Source organism: Colossoma macropomum, unplaced genomic scaffold (assembly GCF_904425465.1).
Source record: "Colossoma macropomum unplaced genomic scaffold, Colossoma_macropomum, whole genome shotgun sequence".
NCBI classification, from domain to species: Eukaryota; Metazoa; Chordata; class Actinopteri; order Characiformes; family Serrasalmidae; genus Colossoma; species Colossoma macropomum.
In genome coordinates this window covers 12,162,483-12,182,928 of record NW_023494799.1, presented here as the reverse complement: position 1 = coordinate 12,182,928, position 20,446 = coordinate 12,162,483, and the positions used below count along the sequence as shown (strand labels likewise).

General features: G+C 39.9%; 1 protein-coding gene across 1 annotated transcript in view; it reads left to right on the top strand.

Annotated features, from left to right (window-relative positions):
• Positions 1-1,509: 1,509 nt before the first annotated feature.
• The window catches only part of grin3bb (glutamate receptor, ionotropic, N-methyl-D-aspartate 3Bb), a 104,221-nt gene continuing 85,284 nt past the window's right edge, over positions 1,510-20,446 (top strand). The window contains exon 1 of the mRNA XM_036587329.1: positions 1,510-2,173. Coding sequence (XP_036443222.1) covers positions 1,691-2,173 — 483 coding nt within the window. The 5' untranslated portion in view covers positions 1,510-1,690. The remainder of the gene's footprint in view (positions 2,174-20,446) is intronic.

Below are 20,446 nucleotides of genomic sequence, written 5' to 3'. Positions count from 1 at the left end.
ATAGTTTGTTTTACCAGCACTAGCTTATTAATGTACCTAGTTAAAAATTAAATGTCTTGAAAAATCCAAATAGAAACTGAAAAGGCTATTAAGAATGACTTTTCCTTGTCTTAAGAGCAGTTTTCTCAGCAAAGCCAGTGCTACACAGAATTGTTTTTAGCATAGTCATAGAGACAATCCAGCCCCAAAAGCGTTTATTTGATATTTGACCATATATGCACATATATCGTAAAAGGTCAGACAATCGTTCATTCTTCTAGGCTACTTATTCTCCAGGGTCGCAGGGGGTGCTGAAGCCTATGCTAGCATTCTTTGGGCAGAAGGCAGGAAACTCAGTGGACACGCCGCCAGTCTATCACAGGGCAGACACAAACATAAACTTTCACATACTCACACCTAGGCGCAATATAGTATCTCTAATACACCTGACTGCATGTCTTTAGACTGTAGTAGGAAACCGGAGCACCCGGAAGAAACCCACACAGAAAGAAAGGGCCCCGACCGGGGAATCGAACCCAGGCCCTTCTTGCTGTGAGGCAACAGCGCTACCCACTGTACATATACGTTATGCAAATATTGGACATACATGTATATATGTCTGGTTGGTGAACACATATATGCATGATATGTAAATCACATGTTTACTGTCTTTCTAATATTTGATACAAACAGAAAGCAAAAAATCAAAATGAAATACACATATATTGAAATATACATATCATATATTGTTAAATGTGTTACATATATATCTTAATATGTGACAAATATTTGTCACATATTTGAAAATGGCTAATTTGAAGTAATTTGGTGTATATGTTACATATATGTCCATATGTGACTAATATAAGTTGGATGTGAGGGAAATCCTAATGTATGTCATATATTTTGAATCCATGTCTTGACATATCAGTTTTCTGTATGGGACGCTCTGTCTTTCATTTTAGCAGAGGCCATTTTAGGCGAATATTACATTGGCTGGAATATTATCATGAAAATGAAGGACAGCCACTCGTTTTCAGAAGTTACTGTCTTTAGTTAGTTGGAGCAAAGAGCAATTTGGCTGACTGACAGCCAGCAACAGCATATTTAACCTTCCTTTCTCACGTGCTGTCCTTGCTGGGAAAACATGGCGGTCGAACGTATCTATTTGAGGCGGGGATATGCAAATAGCGGCTTGTTGCTAATTGGTCTATTCTAGTGAAGCCCAAATTTACGTCATAAGTGGGACACTTCTGTAAACAGTGCTACAAGTTGTATCCACAGAGAAGTAGTTCGCGTTTCTGGGTTGTTTTCAGAGTTCAAAGAAAAGAAAACTCATTTTAAACTATGACTCCTTAAACCCTGAACTTCACTAAGCTGCGCTTTTCAATATAAAACGTCTTCGTTAAAGTCTTGGCGCCGCGCCAGGCTAATGTAAACACTCTCTTTGGAGGAAGGCTCTGTCCCGTGTCTGTACTGTTGAACGCTCTCGCCTGCTAAGTGTTCAGAGAACGAGAGTGGAGCTGCTTCTCCGCCCCCCTCCTCTTCCTCCTCTTCCTCCGCGCTCTCACACACTCGCGCGGCAACTCCACACACCACTGCTCATCCCGTTCCCGGACCACACACACGCACGCGCGCACACCAAAGCCCCAAAAACAGGACCTGAACGGGAAGAAAAAAGAACCGAAGCGAGCGATGCTATCTTCTCCCAATGCCTCACGCCGTTCGAGAGCGAGGCAGGATGAGTTTCATCTCCTCCGGATTTTTGGCGCGCTTCTACTTCGGAGTGCACGTCGTGCTCCAGTCGCTGGTGGAGCCCGGCCACGCGCACCCGCAGCCGTGCCACATCCTCGCGCGGATCGGCCACACCGTGCGCCTGGGAGCGCTCGTGCCGCCGCAACAGGCGCTGCGCGTGCAGGCTGCGCTGGACCGCGCGCTGGCCGGCCTGGCGCGCGCCGGGGGCAACCTGCTGCCCTACAATCTGAGCGTGGAGATGGTGGCGGGAGAGCCCGCGAGCGCCGACCCGGAGTCGCTCTTCAGGTGCGTCTGCCAGGCGGTGGTGGTGCGCGGAGTGTCCGCCGTGCTCGCCTTCCCGCAGAGCCACGAGGAGCTCGTGCACGTGGACTTCATGGCCTCTTTCCTGGAGATCCCCTTCATAAGCATCATTGAGCACGGAGAGCCGCTCAGGAAACAGGTAAAGGGTCGCGAATGCGTTCAGCTGCGGTTCGGTTCTAGGGTTGATCAGTTTGTTAAGTTGGTGCGTAATGAGAACTTGTTTTGTGCGTAAAGGTTTGGCACGTGTTCCACGTTTGCTGGTTGATACCTTGTAAACACCTTATGAACACACACACACACACACACGCACACATATATGTGTGTGTGTGTGTGTGTCAGTATATATACAGTATATTATATATATGTGTATATATATATACACACACACACAGTATATTATTATACTGTATATATAATTGCGTATATACAGCAACACCTTTGTTGTTTCTGTTGAATTCAGGTTAAGTAAAGCGTATGTATTTGGTTGTTTGTTTGACTGTATTGGCTAAAGGTCTAAGCTCTGTTGCTGGGTTAAAACAGGGACACTGGAATTCCATGCTGGTGAATGCAGTGACAAGCTGCTGTTCCTTATCCCCAAACCAGCTTCAGCAAAGGTGTACAGATGTTTTAGATGTCCAGACTAGGCTGGACCAAGCTGCGTCTTGTTTGACATTTTATTTTTGTGTGAAAACCCTTTAATCCAGTTGCAATTAGGTCTAAACATGCTCAACAGTTGCTGCTCAGCAGTTGACATTTGTGCACCTCAAGCCTTGATTGGGCTTTGGTTAGTGTTTATTTCACTGTTAAAAGACATGGTGACCTTAGCTGATGAAAGAGCTCCCCACGCTGATTGGTCTCCAGACCCGCGTTAGGCAGCTGCTTTGCGAGTAATTGCACGATTTGTGTCCGTCCTTTATTTGTTCTTCCTTGGCCTTTCATTTTTGACATAACAGAGTGCACATCTTCACATCATTCCTGGAGGAGCGCAGTCATCCAGCTAATTTGAGTGTGCTGCGTGTTTTGCACCTGTCACGGCTGCTGGTGTTTGACTGTCTGCGTGTGCTGCAAGGGACTGGCATGCTCCAGCAGAAAAAGCCCGCTTACATCACAAGGTACTTTAACAAATTAAAAAGAGGGGGGGAAAAAAAGTCACACGCTGTAAATCTCGCCACCGCTCAGGGAGAGCACACACATTTGTCTTGTTTAATATCCGCTCATTAAAATCGCTTTGGAGCATTTCTTAATTCACTGTGAAAATATCGGACCAAAGAAAGGCTCTGCACCTCATTGAGTTTCATCCCGTTAGAGCCTTTTCAACTAGAACCACTTTTTTTTCGGATTTCCACTGCAATCAAATGTATGGAGGTCATTCTTCTGGAATGCGCCTCTTGTCTGAACGACTGAGCTTCTGAATGGGACTGGGAGTGTGCGGTAATTGTAATGCTGTTATGGGACAGCCCCAAGTGAAGATCAATGAGTGACAAAAGCTCCTGCTGGCTTTGCAGCCTGTAAACCTCTCTATTCTTCTCCCACGGTCTGCCAATCAGTATAAAAGCCTGGCTTGATCTGCTGTGGAGCACATTACGCAGCAGAAGAAAAAAGAAAAACAGAGTGTGAGTAATAGGAGGCGCTGAGGGAAGAGTGTGCTGGATGGAGATGGAGTGCTGGGGGATGCCTGGATGCTCCTTCAGTGGATTTGCTGGTGCTGCTGTTTGAGGAGAGCGTTCTCCAGCAGCCTCCTTCATCATTCGTTCATAAGCACGAAGCGGTGCTAATTTATTTCTCATTTCTGATTCAGATGTCTGTTTTCTGCTGCGCTCCAGTATGCTCATGGCAAGCACTTTGCTTTGTACTGAAATGGCAGGGTGGATGAGCACATGTTAATCTCTTGCAGGAAATGTGCAGTGAATTCGGTTCTCCTGTTAAAGAATATTCCAGCATTTTCAACCTGACCGTCTGCTGCTGAAGCTTGTGGTCAATTACCATGCAACAATTATAAGTCACTGTATTTTCACTGTGTTTACTGACGAACCAACTTTGGTTCCCCCAAGAACTCTTCAAGGGCCTTTAAAGAACCTTTTTGTAAATTAGATGTGCATGCGTGAAGAACCTTTGTAAAGTTGAAAGAACCTCCACCAACCATACCAGCCTTTAATTACAGTCATATGCAAAAGTAACACATTTTCTACAGAGAACACACTTTAATATGGCATTTTTCTGCACACTTAGTGCACAGTTTCTAATTATTTGCTGACCTTAACATATCGGAAAAAAGAAAACATAAAAAATAAAACATTCACAGGCCAAATTATGTGTTTTATTTTATGGGTCATTCTACAGAAATGTCCACTTTTTTACCTATCGATAGGAATCAGTGGTGTCACTGATCTTCATTGTTGTTACACATAAGAAAGGTAACACCAGAGACAGTAACACCAGTGACATTTTCAATGAAAAATGCATTTTGCAAAATGGCTGCTACAGAGCATCAAACCACATGTTGTCAACCATGGAATATCCACTAAAATATGTAATTTAATCCATTTATATTCTATTTTTTCACAGTTACCTAAGAATAAAGTAGGTCACACCAGTGACTTCAACTAAAAGCTTCATATGAAATCATGATCTAAGTAAGAAAATTACTGATAACTGAAAAGACACAGTGGACTTACCATGTGCTTTTCTTCATAGATCCTCAGACAATTGGTAAAAGGCAGTTGTAATGTCATCAGTGTGATTTTTATTTCAAAATAAGAGATTTTTTGTTACACGGTAACACCAGTGACACGACTCCTGGGGACAACAACTTTTATTATATATTTTCTACTATTTATTTGACACTTGTTTTCTTTATGTCATTTGAATCATATATTTCATAGGCATGTATTGATTATTGCAGTTAAAATTGCAGAAAATTTATCTCAAAATATGGCACTCACCTTTACACATGACTCTGAGGACGAGCACTGTGGTGTTTGGAATTCTAAATAATTGATTTAAAAACCAATATTGCTAATTTGAGGCTCAAAAAGGTGTAATTGTTAAAATAATGTATTGTTTTATTTTAAAATCTAAATAAATTGTAACCCTAACATGTTTTGTCACGTGTAATATACCTGTAAATGCTGGGGACACAAATTGACGTTTCTATAGAATGACTTTTATTCCAATATGTTACAATATGCAGTAATTTGTATTAAGATGTGCAGAAGTGTGTTCTTCTTTGAGGAAGTGTACTTTTCCACTTAGAAAATCAAAACATTATTTGACCATACCCAAACTTTTGCGTATGACTGTATACCAAAAGTTTTTCCAAGAACCACATGTCTAAGCCAAGAACCATTTAGGAACTTTTCAGACAAGAAAAGAACACAAAGCCTGTTGACTTAAAACCCACCTGCCCATTGGCTTCTATTATAAGTATTTCAAATCAACAGGTTTTCTTATGTTGGGTTGAAATTGCATTGGAATGTGGCTTTAAAGGTGGTTTGGCAAAAAATCAAATGTACACAATTTTCCACTTACCCTAGAGGTAACTGATTAGCCATGTTTGGTGTCCAAGTTTTGCTGCTTTAGTGCTGGAACTGCGGGGCTAATGTTGCTAATTCTAGATGCCAATAGTCATCCAGAACTTTTCTATAAATATATTTCCAAAACAGCTCTCAAGCCGCATCATGGTCTCCAGTAAGGTTGTGCAGACTTGTTGATGTGGTTTTGGACACAGTATGACTACTGATGACTTACTGTGAACTAAAAAAATGAACAAAACTTCAAAACGTGCAGCTGAACGCTGTCACTTTTGGCAACAGGTGTTGCACCAAATTCCAAGTCCTCTTGTCGTGCACACACGTCATGCAGGCCTATGGACAACACTGATTACGTTCACACTTTTATGTTGTTTCTTTTTATAAATAACTGTTAATCTGGAATTTTCAAACGGAAGATTTGCAGATTTATGTTGATAAAAAGAACGAAATCTAGCCTAGTTGCCGAGTGTGCATTAAATCATCAATACCTTAATTACAATTTGAGCACACATGAAGGCCACCACAGTGTTGTAGTTACAAGTGGAAGCTCAGGTTTTTCTACAAGCCCTGACATTCTGACATGGGGGGCATCATAAAAAAAAAATTGGCGGCTGCTGGTGTTTCTGTTGTATTTCAGTTATTCAGCAGCCACACGTGAACACTGCAGGCTGATGTCTTTTTCGTCTCATCCACACAGAAACAGACTGGGATATGAGCATATGCTGTGTGATTCAGTGCTTTTAAATGGATAAAAACATATTTAGAATTTAAAGGTGCCATTGAATGTATTTATTCAGTATCTTAACTTGTCTACTTAGAAGGTATGTGACTTTGGTTGGGGTGAAAAAAGCCCATTTATAAGCCTATGATTTGGCCCTAGAATGAAACAAGCTGTTTTCCCTATTTTGGGGGCTCATGAATAATCTGATGAGCTCTGCTCTGACTTGCTGGTTTACAGTGAGGCACCACAATGGCTCATACAGAACATGTCGAAATGAACATCTATGTACATAAGCTAGGTCATATTGTTTAATTGGCTATGCTAGTTACTTGGAGCTTGCTAGTAGCTAACGTTACCTATACTATACCTATACTATACATACTTGCTTTCGATCTCGACAAAAACACATAGTAAATTAAAGTTGTTAGCTCACTATAAACCTTTCAATGTAAGATGGTTTGGCTTTAGCTGTCAAAAAGTGGATAATATCACACAGCATGGCTGCTACTTACAGGTTGTGGGTTGGGGATGCTAATAAAGTTGGAGCTGCCACACCAGTTTTTCAGTGTTAAACGCTGAGCGAAGCAGCTTGATATTGCCCTGAAGTTTGAGAAACGGTCCGAAGTGAAATGTGCAGCGCAAACTAACAACTTTGAATTAAAGCTGTTGTATGGGAGGTGAAGTTGGCTTCCTATTTGCCAGATTGTTTTGAGAATTTCCCGTTCCACCTTAAATGGTGCCACAGTTACATTCTGCCACTGTACATTCTAGCACCTGCACAAGCTGTAGCATTTAAGGTGGAATGGAGCATTGGATTAAGAAGCTGGCGAATAGGAAGCCAACTCCAGCCTTGTTTAAAGATGAACATATAGAGCTCAGTTCCTTGCTGACGTTCCCTTCACAGCCTGCAACCGTACATTCCTGCACAAATCCTCCAATTTAATTGCTCTTGCTTTGGTGTATGTAAATTTAGGAGGCCGTAAATATGAATGAGTCAAGACTGTTACGTAACAGTTTAGGATTTCGGAATTGGCCCGTTTTACTGCCCTTTCTTGCAACTGTGAGATTTTCATTAAGGTTCATGGTGTGTCAGTTCCATGTGCTGAACTCTCCTGATTCAGTTATGCCAGTTTAAATATGTTTTTCATTCTGTGGCACCGTTTAAACAGCAAATTATGGATTTCCATATAGCATCACAGTGCCAAACACAGTGTTTGTGTAAATTCTTGTCATAAATTTTGCATTATGAAGGGCTATCAACAAGTAGACAAGCCAAGGACACTGTGAAGGTCACTGTTTGAAGGTCTCCCTTTGGTGCACGCAGTGTGGATTTCAAAAGACTCTGAACTGGAGTTTAGAAAGAGTTTACAAGCAGAAGGAAATCACATCCCTTAAGGAAAAGTACAGTGGCCGTCTGTTTTTGCGTCTACCAAAGGTCGTGCTCCTCGAAAGGTCAGAATAGATGAAAATGTTGACCGTCTGTCACTTATTTATGGAAATTATCTTTGAGAGGACAGACGAATCAGTGCCCATTGAAAGAAATAAATGAATAGTCCAAAGTTAATAAGTCCAAAAAGACAAACACTGGCCAAAGGCATATGATCCTTGCAAAAGAACATAAGACATTATTAACAAGAAAAGAACAAAGAAAATTGATTTTATGGAGATTCGACATTCAATTAACATTGCTCTGCAGAGCCTGTTTTCTTAAATGATATTTGAACAGAAGTGCTTATCATGCTTTTTTTTTTATTCATTTTGTCATAAAAAGCAAAACCCACTGTTCCGCTACACTGCAGATGCTTTGTGAATATGAGCTCTGACAGTAAAAAACGGTGTTCCTCGAAACAATGACCCACAGTGTGTGGATTGCCCTGACACAGCAACATTAAGGTCAAACCATAAACCGCATTGGGAGTGGTCAGAGGGAATGGGAGTCAACTCAATAGAACTGAAAATGGGACCAGTGCACTTTGCTGTTAGGTACTGCTGCTGCTTTTTTTGCTGTAAGGGTAAGAAAAGCTGCTAGCTCCCGATCTTCAGTCGGAGGGTCTCAGCAGCTGATTGTCAAGGAAGCTTTGTGTTGAGCATCGTTAGTTGTGGTCAGCGGTTCGCAGAAACACAGAGGATTGTCTGAAGTAATGAGGATCTGGCAACAAGGGGTTTTTACTCTGCAAGATGCTTTTTACATGGAGCAAGCACAATGAAATTTCTTTGGCTCTACACAGTGAAACTTTCATGTAATTAGTCGCATGTTGCGAGTTGCCTGCAACTAATTTCTGTGCAACCTGACAGATACAAGAAGCAGTTTAAATAGTTGCACGCAACACATTCTAGTTAGCCAAATAGTATTTTTGCACCATATTATTCTCTTTATAAAACCATCCTTGAGATGTAATTTACATATTTTTGTAGCATTTTTATCATCTTTATATACTTTTGCAGCTGCCTTTGCTGTTCTTTTTTTGTATCTGTATCTCTGTCTTCTATCTTTTTATCTGCTTATGCTTCTGTATTATATATTTGAGCTTTTTGTCTGTGGAGTCGGTATGTTAAGCCCTTGAAGATTATTCTTTAAGCACCCATTATGCTTATAGCCTACTTGATGTCTTGCTTATATTAGGAGCACAAGTTCATATAGGAGTGCATATTAGGCTCTTCTTCTGTCATAATTTTCATCTTTTGGATCCCAAATGAATCTGAGATCATAAGGGGCACCAAGAGAGGAGAAAATGAATCAATGGCAACGCAGATCACGATAACTGCAGGCTAACAAAGAATAAGAAATGGTAGCGCGGTTGCTGTTAGTGGGCTAGTTATTGCAGCTAGTTTCAGAAATGTTAGCTTTGAGAAGCTCATGTTTGTCGTCATGGTTCAGGTAAACCACGGCCCAATAAACCATCTTCTGTTTCAGAAGATCAGTCATTTTAAAGTATGTTGTTCGATGTGATCACATGATACATTATTGGCATTTTGACTGGCTGTTTCCTGAAACTTGTTTCACAAAGTTGAGCTGCTTGCGGCTGAGTTTCAAGTGAGTTGCAGGATGCTTTACATTCAGAACTGAGATTATGCATTAGAACTGAGACTAACAGGTTGCGGACGTGTGGCAAAACACAACAGTAAGGCACTGAGTGAAGGTTCGCAGCACCATAAGCATCTGAACAGTAGAAGAAATAGTATACAAACATATGCTTTTGCTCTCTTGTTCATTTGAAGGACTTGTAATTGTGTAAACAATTACATTACCTTGAGTTTAACAAAATTAACTTCATCGTCATCTCCTAAAACAAAATGTCTCTGGATAGTGAGAGCAGTGAGGACGTCTCACTTTTTGCTGCAGAATTTTTTATATAAATGTCAAGGCGGGATTGAATAAATAAATGTATCTGTATTCTTTATCATGGTGCAGCAACTGATTTGGCCCATTTCAGTATCTTGCAGTCGGCATCAGTGTCCAAAACTTTGTAGACACTTGCTCAACACGTCTTCCAGAATCTTATAGGGAGTTTGTCTCTCCTTTGCTGTAGCAACCTGCTCTTCTGGGACAGCTTTGCACTAGATGTTGGATTATTGCTGTGAGGATTTGATTGAATTTAGCCACAAGAGCATTAGTGAGGTCAGGCACTGATGTTGGTACTAATTATTATATAATTAGTTCTGGATCACAAATGCCACTCCAAATCATCCCAAAGTAATTGGATGGAGCTCCGTCACTCCAAAGAAGGCAGTTCCATTGCTCCACAGTCCATTGCTGGGGGGCTTTAAACCCCTCTAGCTGATTGGCATTGGGCATGATGACTTTAGGCTCATGTGTAACTGCCCAACAGTATTGCATTCTATTGTTCAGTGTTTTTCTATGGAGATTAAACAAGCTGTATGTGAACAATTAGGCACCTTTATCAGCAATAAGTGGCTGAATTCACTAATTAGCTCATTTTAATGAAGGGAGCTGGTTAGATAAAGAAGCTAGCTGGTTAATGCATTGTATTTTTAAGCTAAAAGCAGTAGGCTAGTTAGCATTAATAGTTTTTTTAGTGAGGATTTTTTTAAGATTATTATCTCAGTTATCAAAAAATAGCTGCTTGATTTTACATAAAAACAAATGTGTATTTCTTCCAGACAGTGTATATTTAGGGTCCACAGAAATCAAAACATTTTGCTCAGCGCTTACAGTTTTAGAAGTATGACTCATAAAAAAAAGTTGGTCATTTGGCACAACTTGCCCCTAAGCAGGGGTAAACTGAGCATCGGGAGGGGAAAGGTGATTCTAGTGGGGTAAAATATGCCACACTTAAATAACTGCTAATAAAAAGAACAAAATAAGATCAATCCAGTGATTCACCACTATAGTGAAAAGTGACAAGTGAAATTATACATGTTACCTGTGTTGTATTTAAAAGAAACAGACAGGCTCGGATACTTTTACATGCCAGTTTACAGCAATATTAGCTTCAATGAGAATTCAATGCTGGACAGAATCATAGAAACCACTGAAAGTTTCTGCTGGTTCCTGGTGGTGTCCAATAGTCACTAATGGTATTTTGTGTTCCCCTGATTGGTTGATATCGTAGTGTAAAGGATTCTAATGGTTTAACAGGTGTTCTGGGACTGACTTCAGATGCATTTGATGGTTTCCTTATGGAATCTAGGGTGGGGAACGGAACACCACAGTTCTGCATTGTTTTGGTGATTTTCCTACTCAAGCACATCTGATTTAACTCATCAGCTAATTACCAAGTTTAGCTGGTGTGATAGAGCAGGGACATCACCGAACTGTGGTGGACTCCGGCCCTCAGTTCCCCACCCTTGGACTAAACATTAAAAACAGGTTGCAAGACACATATACTTTTCCTTTGTGCATCTTAAAGCTGCATGTTCTGATATTTAAATCACACACTTTGATAGTCATCAAGATATATGCAGTCTTCCCGATACTGAGTGCATTTACATGCACTTGATAATCCAATAACTGCAGAAAATCAGATCTTGTCAGTAATCTTATCAACACGTTTACATGCACTTGAGTGATCAGATAATGGGAAACTAGCAGCCGGCCAGTAAACTCACAGAAGAAGACATGATGTAAACATAATGCAAAACTCATGTCGCAGGTATTTTTTAAAACATTGCACCACTTTACCTAAAAGTATGAACACAGATCATCTGGAAGATGAAGAATATTTAAATCCTTCATTTCATGTTGGGTTTCAGCGTTGCTCCAAAAGTGTTTTGCTGCCATTTGGGCCTAGTCATCTTTTGGATTTTGACTCAAACCTCTGTTGCTAAAACCTTATAAGCATGCTATAGCAGAATAACAGGCTATCCAAAAGGATGGTCAGTGATTGTTTGGGTTGTCAGATGGGTCATTTAAGACACGGAGCGGAATGATGCAGTGCAGAGAACAAAAATCAATGAATTTAATCAAAACCATAAAAGCCAGTTATCTCTACGTAGCGTCTGATATGTTCAGGAGAGCAGATTCTCAGAGTCCTGATTTATTTTATGTGAATGTCAGTGCACTTACAACATGACTTAAGACACAGCGTGACCCAAGTAGTCTCCTGCTCCCAGACCATGGCAGCAGGTACTCATGTTGTGGGATTGGGGTGTTCAGTGACCTATTTGCACTGTCTGCGCAAATGCGTCCTAAAGCTGAATGAGACTGGCCTTTTGGGTTTATATAGGTTGAGCTTCCCTAAACTCCTGAACTCCAGACCCAGCTGAGAAAGGTGCAAAGACTACTGTGATAGAACAGCAGATGATGTATTGACTTGTTGTTTGTTATCGTCACTGAGTCACTCGCTGGCATGACCAGTCAAGCACAGACAAGACCAGTGAAGTATGACCACTGACCTTGACACACTTCCACATAATCAGCCAGTTGCATAATCTAGCGAAACCTTACAGAGAGCCAGCCATCTGACTCTCTGATGGTTGACTGCTGAGTAGAAGCTAGTCAGGGGTGACCGGCAAAGCCCTAATAAGTATAAAATTGAAGGAGCTGTAGAAAGGGCGGTTGGAGAAACCAGTGGGAGATAAGTTGTAATGGCATGCAGGTGTGCGGCAGCGATAGGAAGAATTGCCTCCTGGGCTGGGGGGCTTCACAGAGAGATATCTGGCCCTGATGTGTGTGAGTGACAGAGTGCTTACTGTGTGTGAACATCCTGGTTTTGCTGTAGCTGTACTCTTCTGTTCGGTGTACAACTAGACAGCTGATTTGATTGGGTATTTGTGCCTGTGACACATTAAGGAATGCACGAGCAGTGGTTAGCAGAGTAGCCAGAACCCCATACTTAAGTATTAGTATCATTATATCTATGAAATAATGAAGGAAAAGTAGCCTAAAAACAAAACAGCTAATAGTATTGTAGCTCTATAGAAGCAGGTATGTCATCACACTCCAAAACTACAAAACTCAGTCTTTCTATTGGTTGATCATTTAATATAATGTTTTTATTTATCTTGTTATAAAGAAACACAAACATGGTAGCTGGTGAGAGAGACATTCACTGCCTCCAAGACCAAATAAAAAACTTCTTAATTATCCTGTATTCATTTCTGAAAAAGTTTCTGTATGTATGTCCTTCTAAAAGATCCTTCTTATGAAAAGGTGAACATAGGAATAGCAGATATTTATTAATATTAATATCCAGTAATCTGGAAATTTTGACTATGAATCTATTATATAATAGATTTCTGAAACAGTTCAAGATTTTTGTTTATTTTGTTAAAAATAGAATCTAATGTGCATTTAGGAGTGACAGTAGATGATGATATATGAATTTGTGGATAATATTGCTTTTTACTGATTTCAGTACATTTCACTGTCCACTATACTGGACACTGGAGTTAAGCTAATGACATTTTGAAAGAGGAGCATATTTTTTATCATCAGAATAACAGACCTAAACAAAAACTAAACATTTCCTGTGCTGTACTTCTGTCTATGACACAGGGCTAGCATATAAAATATATGCAATTTGTGTAATATGTATAATAGTATATATTATATATGTACATGTATGATAGTATACAAACTTTTTCATGCAAGTATACACACAGTAAACACAGAACATTCATGTACAAGGCTACTTTTCCTTCATTATTTCATAGATATAATGATACTAATACTTAAGTATGGGGTTCTGGCTACTCTGCTAACTACTGCTCGTGCATTCCTTAATGTGTCACAGGCACAAATACTCAATCATGCACCTAAGTCCAAATGTCCAGTATACTGGACACTGAATTTTATGTTTCCCAGTAAAACAAAAAAACAAAAAACAAAAAAACATGTACAATGTTAATTAGTACACAGCAGAAGACATCTTCGATAACAAAAATAATTTGTTTTTAAAGTGTCCAGTCTCGGACCTGCGGAGGTTGCCATTAGAGATGGGCAGTATACTCGTAATAAGGTATATGACAGTATTTAAAAATGATGACCGTATTTTAAAATTATGTTGTGTCTATTATGTTATGTCTCTTCTAATTCTGACCAGCCAAATCAAAAAAGGTCAAAGTTAACAGGTGTAAAAATGAATCCCATAAAACGTCCTGGAATCCAAGCATTTTCATATGTTAGCATTTCTTATGAACTTTAAACTGCTTCTTTTTTATCCAGTTTAAACAGTTAGACACAAAGAATGACCTGTATTGGTTCAGACTGGCCTCAACGTAGGGACATCTGTTTTGAAACGGTGCACTGTTGGTGACATTTAGGCACTGGGCAGCACTGAGAAGATTAACTGAAAAGATTAGCTTCTGTAGCTTCTACCTTAGATGGAATCATGAGCATAGCAACCCATCCACTAAATGCAGAAGTGTCCAGAAATCTTACAGGGCCTAGTTTGCCCTTATTCTTAAAAATTAAACTTCCTTTTTTATCATTTTTCAACACTGAATCTAAGAAAACATGCATTAACCCACCTCAGGAACATTTTGTGCTTCTTTGCTGACAGTGGCTTAAATGAGTAACAGAGTTTTTAGCCCAGAATTAGCAAACATACAAAATGTGGCTAACTAGCATCCGTGCTAATAGCATTAAGGACATTCTAATGATTTTGCTTAAAATGGATAAGTTACATTAGTCTACGATTTGGGTAAGAGGGTTGCACTTTCAAAGTGACCTTGTCAGTCAGTATCACAATGTCTTTGAAAATTAAGAAAAAAGAATAAGAGAATGTATTTTTCTTCACCCCATAATCTTCAGGAAAGAGGATCTTGGGACTTCTGGAAGATTCTAGATATTTCACAAGGGTGAATGTGTTCAGATAACAAGCTGTGAATATGTTTCAAGCATGAGATGTTAAATGGATTCATACAATAATGCAAAAATAAGAAGTATTTTTAAAGTAATTTAATGATTATATTTCAAGGTAAAGTGTTGTTATTGTGGGTTGGAAAAGGCAAAAATACTGTTTAAGTGCTGTTTATTCAGGTTTTAAGTTATTTATCTGAAACATGCACATTGGTTGTTGTGAAGGACTTTTTTTTATCTGTGTTTAAATGTTTTTGACCATTACCTTACGTGCATATTTATAAATGTAATATCAGCGTGAATGATTAAAGTGGAATTGAGGAAAAAAATAGATGCGTCCTCACAGATATAAAAGTAAATGTATACTGAAAATACTCAGAGAAGTACAAATGCATCAAAGTGTTGCTTAAGCACAGTAACTGAGTACATGGAACTGGTTACAGCCCACCTCTGTGCATGAGCTAGCATTGTCTTCCATTAAAACGCATGCAGCTTAAATAATTAGCCAAGGGAGACAAAAGACTTTAAGTTCTCCTGTGAGGAAAGCAAGAAAGAAGCTATTCTTAGACTCTATTCTTGTGCATCAACCTAAATCTCAGCAACTTCATCTTTCCTAACATTTCAAATGTATGTACCTTTCTGAATGAAGTCACAGTGAGAGTTAGCAGCACTAACTTTGTCACTGCTTTGACTTTCAAGAATTATTTTCTGATCATTTTCTTGCAAAGTTGTTTTCTTCTTTCCCCCGCTTCAGACTTTGGCCCTGTCACATTCTTGGCTCTAGAGGGATGATTAGCTATTAGCCCAGCGTACAGTGACATCAGATAGGCGGCCATATTGATTTGACCTCTCACCCACTCCACTTTAAACGATGCCTCGTCCTTCTTGTTATGAATGAGAGCTTAAAGTTTCTTGTCTTCACAAGAATGGCCTCAGGTCCCTCCCAGGATCAATGTTTCCATTTGCTGTTTTATTGATCCCAGATGTGAAGGCTAATTAGCATACCTTTTAGATTCATACATTGCTTGGACACTCCTGGGAAGACCACTTACTAATTATGAAAAGCAATGAATGTCTCAAGGTAGAGTAGTAATTAGAATCTTTTATGAAGACAACATTAAGTGGCATTTCTTTACACTCTTTTTAAAGTGATTAGTGACCAGGGTGACTTTACTCCCAGCCAAGGATGTCGCCACAGATTTATGGATCGGGGGGGACTAAACCTTTACTAGGGGGCCTGTGGGGCATGCTCCCTCAAGAAAAATAAAACATGACCACAAAATGTTGGTTCATCAGGAATTTTTAGAGTGCAAATAGGTGTAAAATCCATCAAAAAATATAGCCATTTGGTCGAGTCACCCAGTAGAAGTTTGTATTAGGCACAGATATGACTTAAATGCTATCAGCCTGCTTACAACAGGTGCAGATCAAACAGAAGTACTGAAGTAAAACAATGCTATCTCCTCTCTCAGATAAGCTGCCGGTCCTAAATATGTTATTCAAATACACAGATTATAGGTTGGTATAATCTCAGTTGGTGCAGTCGGAAAGAGTGTGATTCTCTCCATAGTTGCAAAATCACACACTCTAGATGTTTATCAAGCCAGGTGACAGAATTTCAAGGTCATAGTGACATTTCTCAATTCAAAATTGATTTATTCTCATAAATACGGATATAATAAAGCACAAACATTTCTACAACTTCAGTGTTCATTTTAACTGAAAGCTTAATCAACTCCCACTCGCCCTTTTCTTGCACACTAACCTCCATCAGTCCTGCTCCTTCAGCCTTGTCAGTTTCCTTCAGCTTCCTTCTCTCCCTCTCCTTACCTGTGCTCAGTAATGTTATTTCTTATTAAACTCAGATTGACAAGAAGTCAAGGCTTAAAAAGATCAGTCAGTTAAAATTTTAGTTTGAACTGGCGAAATCTTCTCAGCAGACTGGCCATCATCACCTCTCTGAAAGACATTTCATGTAAACATCTACAGGCTGAAGAACTGAGGGATATAAAATTGCATCATGAACAACACTAGGTGCCCTTTTCACTGACATTAACGTACTGTAAACAACAGTCTATGGCTACTACTGATCATTGTTTTGAAATATTGAAGAGATGTATGAACGAGCTGCAGGTAACATTATTTCTGTCTCTTTTGCTCATTCACATTATCCAGGGAACACAGAGTAAAATATTAACCATGTTTGTATACTAAATATGAGTGTTATATTAAACATCCAGCAAAGCTTGAATGAAATGAGACATAAATATGATAAAGCATGGCTTAAATACTGCTGATCAGATCTATCTGAGGACTGTGTGGGTGTGGCTAATGAACAGCTTGATTGACAGCTCTCTGTCCAACACTCCTAGCCTGCTCCATCACTCATACAGAACTAAAATCATTATCCAGCTTTTATGTGATTGTAACTGGACAAAAAATGTCACAGACAAACAAATGGGCAGACGGACAAATGGATGAGCAAACAAACAGACAATGCAACGTGTGAATAAGGGAATGGACGACATCTGTCATGACAATTACTGGGCATAATCTGACAGCATATGACATCTATGACATGTTTATAGCATGGTTATGTCAGTATTATGTAGCAGGTCTCAAGTAAAGTGTTTAGAAAGAATGAATGGATGATGTCGCTCCTCCCAGCATGTTGTGCAATCACTGTAAAGCCTTTTCAAGGATAATGGTTTTGCCATTATACTTGAATTCTCTCTCCTCTTTAGGTATAAAAGACCTTGCTTTGCAAATACAAACGAAGCAATGAAGCGGTATTTACCTTTGCATGCATCCTGACTTCCAGGGGAAATGTATAATCTTCTTAAATCAAGAAAAATTGCAGCATTGTGAGGCCTGGCCAGGTGCAACTGCTCGCAGACGGCTGAGGTGTGCATGGCTGCGTCCTGCATGTGAACCATGAGAAATCTGCCTCTGACAAGTTTGGCAAAGTGGAGACAGAGCAGAGCAATTTATATCGTAACAACATATCACACTAAACGAAAAGACTAAAGAAATTAGAACATCTTTGTGACGGAGAAAGACAGGGAGAAAGCGTCCAGCAGGTTTTCTAACTGTGTAAAGATTAGCTACGTTACAAAAACACAAAAACATCCACTCACTGAATTATGCTCCTATGGCTGTTTATTTGAGACGATGCTTTCAACAAGAAGCAGTGCTATCACTCAAGGCTGAGTTATACTTCTGCAAAGATGCACATAGAGTCACAGAGAAGGGGTTCATGGGTTAGCATAGCCTGCAATCCTCTGCTGTTTGGCATTGGGGAAACACAACACCTGGCTTGGCCAGTCGGATCAGTTCTTGTAAGCTGTAAGCCAATCATATCCGACCTTGACATCAGAGAAGCTCTTCCGAGTGTTCTGGCAGTTCTCTTCAGCGAGCGCAGCACTGAGCCAATAACATTAATGCTTTAAAGAAGTTATTTTTCAAGAAATCATTGCACTTCACTGAAATAATTATTGTTACAAACCACAGCCTTTAGTCCCGCTTACATTTGCACAAGAGGGTAGCTGCTGCTGTAGCTAACCGTAATAGCATTTAGAGCCGCTGGTAGAGACACTTTTCAGGGTTACTGTCTGCTACAAGCTGTTGTGTAACATTAACATGCCTTTTATCGCTCAAAGATTGTGAAATAAACTTAAATTAGCAGAAAAGGGTGCACAGTTTGGATGTTAGTTACGTGTGTGATACTCTGTCCTGCTTCAGCTCATGGTATGAAACAGTGGAAATTGCTATCAGTAATGCTTATTTGACGTGAGCAAGGCCACTTTGGATAGCTAGGTTAAATCTTGGAGATCCATGAGTTGTTTATATTGAAGGTATTTATGATGGTCTGAGAAACAACACACAGCATATCCTTTTCAGTTATTTTGCTTTCTAAAAGAACAGTATATAGTGGATTATTACATGTTATTACTTCTGTTGGTTATACCGACTCTGTTTGAGGATGTAATAAAATGAGATTTCCAAAACGCTGGATTTGTTCTGTAAATGAATCCTGTCACAACGTCATCTGTACCTGATTTTTGTTTTAGACACATTGTGGCTTGATATGTGGAGCTATGTGCCAAACACAGATTGGCTCTCTGGTAGCAACAGTGGACCCAAACAATGCTGAACCCAAACCAGAACTGAGAATTGTGCCTGGTTTGAACTCTGCCCCCTAGCATACATGTTCACATTACATGCAAGTACGTGAACATCTGCACCCGATGCTGTACGTTTGCCGATACGCAGATGCATAAGTATAAATCAGCCTTTAGTGTGTCTGTGCAAGACATGTTTTGAAACTACAGGTCAACCAAATTCAGGGTTCAAATTTGGGGCAGCAAAGTACTTGAAAATATTCAAAGGGCCAATATCATGGAAAACTGTATTTTCCTCACTTTTCTGAAACAGAAGAGCTTCATGTATGTGTGTGAACGGTGTGTAAGGGAAATTCCACATTTTTCAAAATTTCTTAATAATTATTTTGTTAATATGTAAACACAGTCATTCGCAAGGGGTTTGGTGTGAAATGCTCCATTCTAGAGAAACTTACTGTTAGAACTGTTCACAGTGGCAGTGATAGGACCCAGATGTCTGAACAGTTTAATGCCCCTAAAGCTCCCTCACAGAAAGTTATTACATGAAATGGTAACAGATACGGTGCCTGATGCCCGAAACATTGTTTTATGATAGTTTTGAGAAGGTCTTGTTTTTTTATGCAGTCATTGTGGAGAAAGAATAATAAGACAAAATAGTCCCCCAAGAAAACTTAAGTTATCAGGTTTACCACTAATTTTGCCATCAACAACATCGTATTGTAGCTTGTTTTGAGTTTGTTGTATTTGTAATGTCACAGAAATGAGCACATCTACCTGTTCAGCCTACAGCAGTTTAGCCCCACACTGTGCAACCTATTTATGTTGTAAAAGGCGCTTCAGCCCGGATTGTTTTTTGAATGAGGCCCAATACGAGACAGCCAGTCAGAGGTCATTTACACATATCAGGCTAAAAGGTAACAAAAGCAGCCCGTTTAGTTCCAAGGATAAAGGGAGTTCAGAAAATGTTCACATAAATCTGATTTTTGACAGTTTTTGGTACATAAATGCACACAGTATCATAAGTTGACCTCAGGGAAAACAATTAAAATGGTTCCTTTAAAAATTTGCCAAGTAACAAATTCTTAAATGTAAAAACTGCTTTAAAGAAAAGGCTGTACATTTCCAGTTTCAGCCGGTTTCCATTGTTTTGCATGACCAATTGTATAGTTCAGGGGTGATGGTCAATCACATGCAAATAAACAAGCAAAACGAGAGACTACAAGGCCAGCCAACACACCAACCACCTTTGCTTGACATGGAGCCAGGGCATGCATGACAAATACCAGCGCTGTCAGACGGTCACCTCACAGAGTGTTTTCTGATTCCTCATGCGTAGGTATTGACCCATCATTACATTGCGAAGCCATCTACCCCACTTTGCTGGTAATGAATTCAGCTGAGTGGGTATCGGTGGGCTGAAAGAGCGAAACCGGATGGAGCTCGTTGGCGTCCTACTTCAGAGCTAATGCATTGTCTTCCTCTCCGACTGTCTTTTGGCAGCCAGTATCCTCAATGGATTGTAGAAGGGCTGTAAGCCTGCCAGAGCCTGTCACGCAGCGCTGCCACACGGCTTCTGATAGCAGCCAGCCTTTAGTTATGTTGCACTCCTCTTGTTCAGGTCATGACCGGCATTTTCAGAACGCTAGCTCTTCTGCTCTTTTCTTGCGGAGAAGCTCGAGGCTAAATGGGCAGCCTGGACTTTGTGTACTTCAGCGTGATTCTAATCTCCCCCACTGGGATCGGCAGACGTTTCTCAAAAGGGCAGTACAAACGTACT